Raw genomic sequence first — 12,979 nt, 5'->3', positions numbered from 1 at the left:
AGTTTTTTCCTCTTTCGTTCAAAGGCTATTTAAAACCTTTACCTTGTCAGAAGCTTCTCATCTAGCAACCCCTTTAATATAAGCCATTGTCTTGTGATATCCTTCCAGTGCCAAACCCTGCAAGCTTGCTGTCATTAGCTGGCCTGAATGAGTAGGAGTCTCACGTCATGTGGCTGCAGTGTGATTGAAACACTGACCTCTTTACCCTCTGGGTTAGCCCAGCCTCCGATCTTACTTTAATATGACCTTCCATTATCCAGTACTGTAAATGGGTGAAGATTATGGCTGTGCACAGATTAGGAGACCTCAGCGACCCTTAAAGCTGTACTGCAAGGGAACAGCCACTGTTGTTTAAAACTAGCTGCCCTATTTAGTCCATGTACAATCTATTTCCTAAGCCTGCACCGATTGTGCTATATATATAATGGGATTTGATAGCAATCACCTTTTGGTGTGAACATGTAGAATGCTAATTGCATTTATCCTTTAGAGTCATGAGTAAAAATGGAAAGGAAACAAAATCTTTGGTTCCTCTCACCTTTGCCTTTCGAAGTGATCGGTGCTTCCTTCCTTCATCTTTGTCCTTTCCTGTTTTACTGTGTAGTAGCCCTGATCAAACTGGGAAATTTCTATCTTAAGTGCTTAAGAACAATTCACTTCATATTATTCATGGTTGTGTTTCAGGGTAAATTTCCAAAGTGCTACACAAAGATTGAGCCACAAGGTTCTGAGATTGCCACTGATGGGAATCGGTGTCTAAACCTAGTTACCCACTTTGGAAATACCGTTTGATTGACACAGATGTTATTCTAATATGGAAACAGATGGCCCAGCCTGACCCAGAGGTTAATGGTGAACTAGGGGAGATGGCTGCAAAGATTAGGATGGTGTTCTGCAGAAATGACAGAAAATGCTTCTTCCAGAGGAGAGGGGGATAGGGTGGGAGGAGAGAGGATGAGCAAGTGCTCATTACTTTTACCATGTGACACACACAGGTAGCCAAATATAGCCCACAGAGCTGTGCAATGCAGCCCAAGGCCACCTTCATTTTTCCTAAGGTTGAAATGCAACCCACCGAGCCAAGTGGTGGTTCCATTGTGCAATGCTTTGGCTTGATCGGAGCAGAAGTTACTTGCATCAAGATGGAGCATTGGGACCTGTCTCTTCCCCAGTCTGTGCTTCCTCCCTGTTAAAGATGGAGGACAGCCCAAATACAGTCTGATTTATGCCTCTGAGGTGCTGCCCGCAGGTTCCTGTCATGTTGTTAGAAGCAGTCCTTAGTTGGGCAAAGTCTAGATCCCACCTGCACTACCCCATCCAAGAGAAACATGTGCCGATTTCTAGCTGGTGAACAATCCAGTAACGGCAAAAAGAACAGGAGTACTTGTGGCACCTTGGACTAACAAATTTATTAGAGCATAAGCTTTCGTAAGCTACAGCTCACTTCATCGGATGCATTCTGAAGTGAGCTGTAGCTCACAAAAGCTTATGCTCAGATAAATTTGTTAGTCTCTAAGGTGCCACAAATACTCCTTTTCTTTTTGCGGATACAGACTAACACGGCTGCTACTCTGAATCCAGTAACCATGGCTCAGAGACTAGGACTTGTGAATAATAATTGCAATGAAGTGAAGTGCTGCCGTGAATGCTTTTGTCAGTGCCTGTGGAATAGCTCATGCCTTTGCCAATTTTGTTTCTTTCTCTCTCTCCACTAATTCCCCCCTTGCAATCCTTTGAGCTGACTGATTTGTTTGTGTTTGATTAATCCACTCTGTTTTGCCTTTAACTCCTCACCCTGTTTGCTGCAGAATGACACAAATAGGAAAAACATTAACAGGAGTAACAGGGCTTCAGTGAATCTGGTGGATGCCCGTGACATTAAACCCCAGCCTGTTGACTCCTGGGTCTAATTTGCATGCATGGTAGGTCCTTTTAATGATAATTGGTGCTAGTGATTACCGTGTCTCATTGTGCATGATCTGTATCACTGCAGAATCTATCCAAGGCTAACAGCTAACTGGTTCCTTTTAGGCAAATGAAAATGCATTGGAAAAGGGAGGTTTATATTGCACATTTATCTTTAATTAAACACAGTAAACCACTGCTGTTTTGATTAAATAATAACCTATCAAATAACCAGACAGTGAATTAATATTCTGATCGATGGGCTGTCAGAGGAAATGTAAAGGATCTCTTCTATTGGGACATAGGAATTAAATTGAATATAGTTTTCCTGACTGACCTCAAATGTTTACAGCCATCCCACACTCCGGACTCATTACCAGGTTTAGCCTGAGCCCTCAGGAAAAGTACATCCTGGCTATTCATGGATCTCCCCTGAGGCTCCCAAGAATTCTATGGTCCTGTCGTCCGAGGGAAAGCTGGTGACTACGCACACAATTAAATTTCAAGGGGGGAGAACGTCAGTCATTTAAACATGGAGCCACAAGTCCCACCTCCTGTTCCTTCTTCTCTGCAGTTCAAGGCTTTTTTGGGTCCCTTTCTTGTTCTCTACCTTCCCTATGTGCCAAGCTCCTTAAAACTGTGCCAGCTTTTACCACTCCTTCTGCCACTAATCTGCCTCCTGCTGCCCAGTCTGTTATCCATGTTACACCTCCTGGCAGCCCGTCAGACACCGCATTGTGTATAGTACAGACTGTGTGGCTGGCTGTGGACTAAAAGAATATCTTTAGTAACCATGAGGATTGCACTACACAGCTTCTCCTTACCCAGTGTCTGATAGTCCCTGAAGGCCCGATTTCCAGAGATGGTGAGCACCCACTACTCCCATTGCTCAACACTGCAGAAAATCAGTCCTTTTCTCTACATGGAAATCACATTAATCAGTGAGAAGGAAACTCAAGTCATGAGGCGAGTACAGTTACAATAGGAAGGATCAGAATTCATGACTCATTCTTGTTTCCTTGATGGGAAGGGCTGGAACCCTCTGGCCACTGCAGTCTATAACAGACCCGTATAAGGCCTTTCTCAGCTAGGTGGACAATTCTCCCAGACCTGAAGAAGAGCTCCATGTAGCTCAACAGCTTGTCTCTTGCACCAACTTCTGTTGGTGAGATAAGATATTACTTCACCCACGTTGTCTCCCTAGTTCTCCCAGTACATACTCAGTCTTTGGCTACTAACCATCCCTCTTCTGGTCTTAAATTGCTGCCACTGTCTATCCTGTGTAGGTGTTGGAGACAAATGGGTCTGTGGGCTTCACTCCTTGGGGATGTCAGTCTGGCACCTTTCACTGGCTTTTTGTTGACTTCTAGAAGAAGCATTTCTTTAAATAATTAAAATTTCTGATTGGCTGCTTTGCTGACCCCCTCTGGGTGCTGGTTTCAAAGAGCAATTCCTCCATCTCCTGAGAAAACCTGAAAGACGTGCTCTGTCTTCACACAAATTCCTGATGGTAACAGACAAAATAAAGCATTGGAAACCCGGGGTGGGGGCGAGGGTGTACGATGTGAATTTGCAGGGCTTTGGAGACCTCTGGGAGAATGTTTTTAAAAATCACACCTGAAGCTGGCAGAGTAACTTTGCAACATAAACAGCCCCAGTGATGCTGCACTTCTCTGCTCTTTGCATTCTCCTGGCGACTCTTGGCAAGTAACTTTAAACCTGAAACCTTTCAAGGTCTCAAATTTAGATTCACTTTGTTACTTTTCTAAGACCTTAAAATGAAGGGGAAGGAAAAGCTCTTTAAATGTGTGTTGGGGCATTAAATGCATGTGAAGGTGAGCAGTGGTAGCACCAGCAGACACTTTGCCACTGCAGCGCTACACCTCACTCTTTATCTGCAGTGCTTTTACTGTTCCAGTCCTGAGTCATGCTGGATGAGAGAACACCAACTGGGCCAAACTGTGTGGTGATTTAATGATGCAGACCCATAGGGGACTGGGATATAACCAGCAGATTTCTGCTTGCTTGATGGAAGATTTTGAGTCCAGCTCTCTAAAAGTGAAAAGCCAGAGCATAAAAGCCACTGGACTTCCTGGTGCCCCCTTAGGACAGTGCTTTCAGGTGCATTAGGAATCAGGGGACCGTGAAATCCTTACTTAAGAGAAATTCTCATTGAAAGCAAGTGGAAGTGTGTCCAGAGTAAGGGGAACAAGGTCAGACACAATTCATGCGGTTCTCGCATCTGATTCCCCTGGGCACTGCCCTGAAAATTCAGCTACTACACATTGTAACCCTTGGGGCTCTGCTGTTGTCATAGATTATTTATTATTTGTATTGTGGTAGTACTCCAACCAAGATCAGAGCCCCATGGTGCTAGTGCAGTAGGAAGTCGTGGTCCCTGCTCCAGGAGATTGAGATTTAAAGCTTTGACAGGACACAGTAGTCCCATATTTGTGCAGTGATCCTTGAGCGTGGAGAAGGCATCGAGGGTGGGTGAGGGTACCTTTTTAAACTTAGGGTGGCTTTTTGGTGGTGGTGTTTTTTGTTTTTTGTTTGTGTTTTTCTAACTTCTGCCCTTAAAGGAACTATGATATTGGGAGTGGGCAAGGGGGGTTAGGGTGACCCAATGGCAAGTATGAAAAATCGGGACGGGGTGGGGGGTGATAGGTGCCTATTGTAAGAAAAAGCTCCAAATATCGGGACTGTCCCTATAAAATCGGAACATCTGGTCACCCTAGGATGGACACTTGCAGTTTTCCTGCTACCTGAGCTCATACTGTATGTGCTGGAGATCATCAAAGGTGCATTATTTCATATATTAATCAGCTATGGCTTTATTTTCCAGGGCTAGAGTCCAACTACTTTTTTTTTTTTATACTGAGGGGAAAAAACAAATTTCAACCAACACAGAGGATCTCATTAATCACCACTGCCATTCAAATTCGGAGGGCGCTGCATCAGTGAACAGTCTGCAGATTCTAGGAGGGTATGGGGAGAAAACAGACAACTGCCATCAGCCAATCCCGGAGCACCATGCCTTACAGCAAGACAATTTGCTTTTTAAAACTCCATTACATTCCCACCTGACACAGCCACCTCCCTTTGTCCCCCTCCCCCAAAAGAAGAAAGAATCCAAGCTTACATCTAACTGGTTAGGTTCTTAGATGACTCTTAAATGAGGATGGTGCCAAGGATGAGAAGAGATGGTCACGTGGTGGAAAAGAGGACAGCTTTGCAAGTGAAAGAGGAACGGCAGAATATTTGAAATATATCTTAGGTATAGTCATGAGGAAACTAGCACTTTTCATTTGTTTTTGTTTTTTGGGTTTTGTTTTGAACTGTGAATTTAATTTTTAAAAGATTTTTATATTAGGGAGTTTGTTTTTTTTGGTTTTGAGCTTTTATTTTTTTTCACAAGAAATGCAGGAATGTTGAGTGGGTTTGTTGGATTTTAAAGAAAGGAGAAAAAACTATGTTGGCTGGTTGAACGAACTGGAATGTAGACAATGAAGTTGATGCAAGCTGTATAATCCGCTATTAGAATAAGCGATATCACACTGTGCTATATTATCATTATAATCTGGTGTAAAATACTTTTGCCTTTTGACTTCTGTAATGGTTCTATTTTTACTTCCACATATGTAAACAGTTTGTTGAAGGTTTCACTGTCCCAATTCAAAAATCTGTGCTGAGAAATGGAGTTGGCTGCCTTTTTATTTTTGTTGCTCATGATGATTGCAGTAAAGGAGTTGCTTCCCTCCCCCCGCAAGTATTGATGTTGGGTTGATGGTTATTTAATCTTTAACATAATTTTATTTCCCATAGCTGTTAACACTTCCTCATTAGGGAGTTCCCATTAGAACACACTGTAATCTGACGCCCTTTATATTTTTGATGATAGACTCGGTTGCTATTGGATCCATGCGTGTTTTGGGCTGTCGAGCCTGATGAAAGGGAACTGATATATTTTTTTAAAGAAATCATCATCCTGGTTTTGTTGTGTTGCTTTTTGTTTTTAGGTTGCACACTTAAGTAAGGGTAAAATTCAGCCACTTGCTGAGGGTCTACTCAAAGCCACATGGTAGGCCATAAGCAGACTCTCTGCACAAGATTGAATTTTTGCCCCCCACAGTCACATTTTACACACATGCTATCTGGTGATGTTATGTATTAAATGCAAATCATTGATTTCCTTTGGGTTTTGATCCAATGAGGGAGAAGGATGAAAACAAGAATCAAATCTCTCTCCTAGCATTGGATGGATGCCTTTTACTTATTTTGTTTAGTTACCATTGTCATTTGGTTGCCATGTTTACACCTACAAGTTCTTAAATACAGTGTGACTGGAAAGCACATTTTTGAATCAAGCAAACTTAATTTTAGGTTTTCAGTGCCTGCCATTTCCTTTGTAATTTAAAAATGAAGAAGAAAAAACCCACAACAAAAAACAGAATATTACTGTAATAGTAAACGTCTAATTTTTTGTACAAAATTAAAAAACTAAAAAAAGCAAGCCTCAAGAGCTTTGTATCTTCTTGAGTATAATAAAATTTGACAAATACATATCTATAAATAAATATATATAGTTATGCAGAGGATAGGTTGCCAGAACCATTTAAGTAGTATGCAGGAGGACTGTTGATTCAGGGAAAGACTGATGCTCGAGCTACAGGCACTAACTTGATCCCCCTTCCCATCCCACTCACGCACAGAGGGGTTACGTCTGGATCTAAGAAAGGTGAAGTTGCTGGGAGATTGGTTGTGTTTACCCTGGTGAGAGAGTCCTGTGAGGTCAAAGACGCTCAGCTGGGCGAGGAGGCAAAGACAGATCCATCTGTGACCATTTGGATTCTGATGGGCAGGAAGGTTTTTCTTCTTGTAGATGTAAAGCATAGAGAGTGAAACCAGATACATAGTTTTACTGTATATTCTAACAACGGTGCTCTTTTCATACTTGTTCTACCGATAAGTGTGACCCTTTTAACCCAGCTGTTACACAGAAGAGTTTTATACTGCTTTGGGTTCTGTACCTTGTGTGTTCTTTTTGTATATGAAAGGATTTTTTAAAAAAAATCTTTCTTCAGCAATTAGCAATGGAACCTTCTTTGTAGCCTATTAGAAGTGCATATGGAAAGGTCCCAGAAGACTCTGGTATCAAAGTATTGTATTTACCAAAGGAGTCTCAGCAAAAGATTACTGCAGATAACTAGCCAAATGTTGCAAGGCTTTTCTGCTAAGTCTTTGCGATGTAGTCATTCTACAAATATTCCAAAGCCAGGGAGAGGTTAGGAGGGAGAATGGCAAAAGGGGAAGGCTGTAGGAAACACCCTGGGGAGAGGAGACCGGCAATAAACTTAAATGATCTCCTATGCAGAGAAAGGCCCCCCAACAAAAACCTAGATCTAAACACCCATGCTATAAGGATGTTAAAAATCTGGATCAGAATCCAGATTGGGCAAATGGCCTCTTTTATAATGGGCCAAACCAAAAATACAGGGGTGTTTGAGAAGCAGATTTTGTTTTTTATATTCTAAGCAGAAACCATCCCAACCGATTAGAAGGAATGGAACTGGATGCTTGGAATCATTGTGGGTGATGGTTCTTTTTCTTGTTTCCGGCTTTGTCTTTTTGTGACTGCTTTGTTTGCAAGGCTGCTTGCTCCTGAGTAAAAGACACCCCACCTCCCTGAGTTAGTAGTATGCGGTGTTTATATCAAGAGGCAAAATATCAGGACTATTAACAGGAGCAGTGTGGCTCTGACCACACTCACCACAATGAAGATTTACTCAGAGTATGTAGCAATAACAAGAATTTAATCCTGTACATTTCATTGCTTTTCTTGTGCTCCTCTCCCGCAAGCCTTTCCCTCGATATTGAGCAGAGAGAGAGGTCCCAGGGCTGACTTAAGACATGAGAATGGCCTCCAGTGTCAGCAGCATCAGCCATAGACCAAATCCAGGAAACTGTCTACTTTAAAATGATGCTGCTGATCAGTCCTAGCATCACATTTAACCAAGCTGCAGTGAAAGCATGCTGCAGGGGGTGGGCTCACCTGTAAGAGGCGCTCTCTTACAGAAATGTATTGGTGCAGGGCTGATGTATGGTAGCTATAGCTAACTGATAACCTACTGGGACTTTTCAGGATGTCTCCCCTTACCCAGCCCTTCCACTCCCTCCCCCCACAACCCACCTGTTGCTTCCCAGCTATGTATGGGCTTCATTTGAGAAGATAGGGAATGTGAAGGAAGGAAGGAAGCAGTAGGCATTTTAGTAGCGGTCAAATGCAGAGGCGGGAAAGCAATAGTGTGTGTGACAAAATCAGTCTGAAGTCTAGCAGCTCTAGGCCTCAGGATTAGGCATGCAATCTCCTCCCTGCCATTTGCTCCAGACGCCTGCACCATGACAGCCAGAGATCAGGCCCACAGAGGAGCAAGAGCTAGAAAAAACACCCCAGTTTCCTTGTGGAGGAAGCTAGCAGGACAGTGGGTGCAGGCTTTCTGTTAACCAGGAGGAGGCGGGAACCTCTGTTGCCTCAGCTAGAGGGCTGTGATAAAGTGTGGGATAGTTTGATTCCCTTGGGGACTCAAGTTATCCCACAGAGCTCTGTCCCCAGGAAGCAGCCCTAGCACAGCCCATGGTATTATGCTGTGACCACTGAAGAAAACAAGTGCTAACTTTGGTGTGGCTCCCTGACTCAGGAGCCCCCTGTGGCTGTAGGTTTGGCTTCTGCGTATTGGAGTAATAGCTGTACCAAGTCAATAGGTTCCTACAGATACCCATGGTGGGCCAGGCTGTGCTCAGTGCGGGATCCTGGGAGGGGTGCAGAAATACAGGGCTCCAAGCTAAGCCACCTTTCTGCTCTCCTGATTCTGCAGCTGGCCAAGTGCTAGTTCACCCCTCTGCATAACTTGAAGAGGCCCAAAGACGAGTGGCTGGACTTGTGGCCCACAGATCGGTTTGCCGGCTGTAGATTCCTGGAGTTTGGTGTGCTCTGGCCACCCCTAGCTATGTTCTCAGGAATGCCTCCTACATAGGGTAGAGTGAATGGTGCAGAGCAAGCACCACTCTTCTTTACCACCCAGGGATTCCTCCTACAGCTCTCGGAGCAGCACTGTCTCTAAAACATCATGAAAAGAGGACTGGTTTTGGGGACCAGGAACTGGCCCAGGATAGGGAGACACACAGAGGAAGCAGTGGTTTGCAAGTGTGGTTCCACCAGTCCAGTAAGCTCTTACCAATACTGATGAGAATTTGTGACACATGGCCTGCTCCACACAAGGCTTGTGATATGCAAAGCACTTTTTCACCTGGGTTCAACTCCCAGAGCATTAGCATGGAGAGTCTCCCACTTTCATTATTTACCTGCAGCTTATTGTGTGGTTTAGGCTTGATTACCAACAGGGATGGGCGCATTATAAGTTCCTAGACAGCGGAGGCAAAGCTTCTGGGGCCAAGGGCCATATTAATGAGATTGATTTTATTACTTTCTGCTGTGACACTCCTCATGGCCTCACTCTTTCTTTGAAAACCATAATGTGCTAATAGCTTCAGCCCATGCTTTTGAGCTGTTGGGGTTGGGTGTCTCTGTCTCCCCCCCCCCCCCCATACTTTCAAAGGTGTTTATAGAGGTATAGTTTCTAGCAAAGTCTCTTCACTATTCTGCTCCTAAAAAACTGATGTTTCCTTACCTTTCACAAAAAGGTTTTCCTCTGATTATCGGTACAGTAACTAGTCTAGTGCATTAAGGGACAGTATTATAAACTTTTTTTTTTCCTGTCTTAAATTTACATTGGGGTAGAATGTTCAGAAACACGATTGCGGGATGAGTCATGAGGAGGAAAGAGCATATGCTGCAAAACCTGCCGATCCAGTTGAGGATATAATTGTTCAGCAAAACAAAAACATAACTAGACTATGAAGCTTACTGGTAATTAGTAGCTAATGTGTTTGTAACTATCATGTGCCTTAAAATTTTCATGGTAGGAAAATAAAGAAAAAAAATCACCAATGTGTTTTCTGTAATACTACTCAACATTATCGCTGTAGTTTAGACTGGTGGGGTTTTGCATTGTATTTACACTGTACTATAAACTGGAACACTTAGAATGGTTTTATTTTAAGAGTAAGATGGGGGAATAAAAGCTAATTATGCTTTCATAGAACAAATGTTATCATAACAGAATGTATTATTATACGAATTTTCCATAACACCAATAAGTAGAATGCTTGTTAGAAACCAGGTATGTAGGATAACAGTTTCGTGTGTTTTCAATAAACCATGCCTGGAAAGAACATGTGTGCCACTGGTTATTTGTATTTGTTACATCAGATGTTCTAAATATTCTCTGCCATATAACATCATTCAGCCGGGGCACAGGGTAGTGGGATCCTAGCACAGGCCAGCAGTGTGCTGCAAAAAAACCTCTGGTAATGAAAGTGATTGGTGTATGCTTTTAATATACTGCAGCTGGAAATGGTAATTCCGTGGCTTATATTCAGCATTATAGCAGAAAGCCATATAATGACTTTGGAGTGTAGATCATGGCTTTACTAAGACACAAGGGTGTTTCTGTGGGGGGAGACAGACTTCTGCATGGGTCTGTTCAAAGGATTGCACGTTTGGATTGACAAGCATATCTTACTGATGGCTTTACCAATTGTGAGGTCACTGACCTTTCCCCGCATTTGCTGATGAAATATTTTAGTACACCATGTCACATGTCTGTAAAGTGGGGGGGGGGGGTTAAAAAAAAATCAGAGATGCGAGGAATTGACTGGAGCTAGATGCATGCTTTGGGCGAAGTGTGAGACTTCTCTTGCGCTTTTCTGTTTTGCATGCTTTTGGGGTATATTAGATAACTTAGTTTTCCTGCTGTGTAGAAGGGAGATCCACCCAGAAGCTGAGGAGACAACTTCCAGTACATGACATGGCCCATTGCTGACAGATCTGTTGTGTTAATTTTGATGGAATAGCTGGGCCCAGGCAATCAATGGTGTTAACGTGATCCTATCACTATATAACACTAAAGAGTTAAACATGGTTCAAGGTTCTGAGTACAGAGATCTCAACCTGCTTAGTCTCATGACAACCGTCACCATTAAACATTTTATAACCTTGTGTTGAAAGTGCAGTAAAAGAGAGAAAATCAGTCAAAGCATTTCAAATGTAAAGTGTTAAGTAAGGCTTTCATTTTACAATACTTCTCAGTCCCTTTTCCTTCAGCAGTAGAAAGTTTTTATAGGGAACCCCCCAGCCTGCCCCATTTGGCAGTCTTTTAGAATCAGATAACTGTTCTTTTTTGGGGGAAAGAGAAGTTAGTTCAGTTGGCCTGGAGCTGATGACAAAGACCAGTCCCATTCTCTTGAACATCAAACAAGACAAATGGACACACAACACGACGGCAAAGAACCACCAATGTAGAAAATGCAGTTTCTGTCTCTGGTCCCGACTGTTGTAGCAACTTGGGACAGCACACAATCTTATCAATCAACCCCAAGACCTGGCAAACCAGTATGAGCATTGGGAGGTGTAGGGCATTGCTTTTAGCTGCCTATCTGCTCATGAGCTTATAGCAGTGTTGTAAAAAATGCCATCTTGTCTGGCTAAGCCAGACGCTTACTAGACAGAAGGCAATTTGAGAAAGATAGAAAAGAAAAGAAATAAGGTGGAGAAAGGTCAAGGACACATGAAGGAGGGGTGACAGCAGGAACCCAAGTCTCCCATTTCAGGTGCTATTCAGAACTTAACCAAAGTGGTAGAAGTGATGATGTTGTTAGTTCCCTCTCTCTGGCCTGGATTGGTCAGGACAATGAAGGCCTAACAGTCTGGTACTGGATCCAGTCATCCCAAGAGATGGTGGGGGTAGCAGCCATAATGATAAAGTTCTCTCCTTCCAGTCTACCAATTTCCACCATTTTGATTTCCCCTAAAAAATTTTTTTTTAAAAGGATCCCCTAAAGGAGGTGGAGAGTGGCACAGGCCATCTCCTTTGTAGTTGGTCCACCAATTAGATTAGTTAATTTCTGATTCCATTCTTCTTTTGTTTTGTCATGATCTTAACACAGTCCTTGGGTGGTATTAGCAGATCTTTTTGTTTGACCTAATCCAGTCTTTCACTTCTGTCAACTTTTATGTAACAACTGTATGTAACGGGCTGAGTTGGATATTTGTGACCTTGGACAACGTAAGAACAAACCTCTGCACAACAGATTTCCTCTGAGCTACACGGACTCTCCCTGGCAGGTTTATCAATGTTGATCAGATCAACAGAGAGATTGATGTAGCAAACAATGTCACACTTTCTGACCCCCACTCATCAAGCATGGGAAAAGCCCCCAAAAATCTGTAGCAGTAATAGTATCGTGCAGTGAGCTGGCGAGCAAGAGGAGGCAAGGTTCTCCCTGGAAGTTAAACATTAGTGAATCATGTTACTAGTCAAACGTCATTATACCATTAATAAGTTATCAATTTTGAGGTTCCAAAGACCTTTAGCTGTGGATGCTTGTTAGCAGTAGTGGGGAGTTTATCTTCAACTTCCCTTCCCTCCTTTAAATTTCAGATGTCTGGAATGCATGTTGTACAAAATCATCTGCTGCTCTTGTACATACAGACGAAACATCTCATTTTACAAGCGATGTGGATATTACCCCCAGAATCTGGCTCCTAGTAGGTATTGCCAACATGCTGCTGCAGGAAAGAATCTGACATTTGTTTTCGTTATGGCTGCACTAAAGTGGCAATGAATAGTAGATGCTGTAGGTAAGATACTGAGCTAAAACAAGTCTGTGGTTTCTACAGTTGACCTTTTACAGCTGTCAGAGTAATTTCATTTCCAGCTCCTCATCTTCTGGCCAACCTGGAGAACGGAGTCCCTGAGGTGAAAGGTTAACGTAGGAACAATTGAGGTGAAATATCACAGCCCTCGTCTGTTTCTGATATCAACAAAATCTCCAGTCAGCTTCCTGTCACCTCAGTGGGTGTTCACCAGGATTTTTTTGCTTCCTACTGTAACAGCTTTATTTGTAACTAATGCACAGCATTGGCAATGCCAGGCTGTGGTACAAGCTGATAATA

At 42.9% G+C, this 12,979-nt stretch overlaps 1 protein-coding gene across 15 annotated transcripts in view; it reads left to right on the top strand.

Moving 5' to 3' along the window:
* The window catches only part of ARVCF (ARVCF delta catenin family member), a 505,185-nt gene extending 492,709 nt beyond the window's left edge, over positions 1 to 12,476 (top strand). For 12 of the 15 annotated variants that reach the window (XM_038372964.2, XM_043498177.1, XM_043498174.1 and 9 more), the window contains 2 exons: positions 1,809 to 1,922; positions 4,751 to 12,476. In XM_038372964.2, the coding sequence (XP_038228892.1) occupies positions 1,809 to 1,910 (102 nt within the window). In that variant the 3' untranslated portion in view covers positions 1,911 to 1,922; positions 4,751 to 12,476. The remainder of the gene's footprint in view (positions 1 to 1,808; positions 1,923 to 4,750) is intronic. The other 3 variants (XM_043498178.1, XM_043498179.1, XM_038372977.2) reach the window with 1 other exon arrangement.
* The last annotated feature ends 503 nt before the right edge of the window (positions 12,477 to 12,979 follow it).

This window comes from Dermochelys coriacea, chromosome 15 (assembly GCF_009764565.3).
Source record: "Dermochelys coriacea isolate rDerCor1 chromosome 15, rDerCor1.pri.v4, whole genome shotgun sequence".
Classification (NCBI taxonomy): domain Eukaryota; kingdom Metazoa; phylum Chordata; order Testudines; family Dermochelyidae; genus Dermochelys; species Dermochelys coriacea.
Note: the sequence above shows the minus strand (reverse complement) of the source record. Positions and strands in the feature narration are given on the sequence as shown.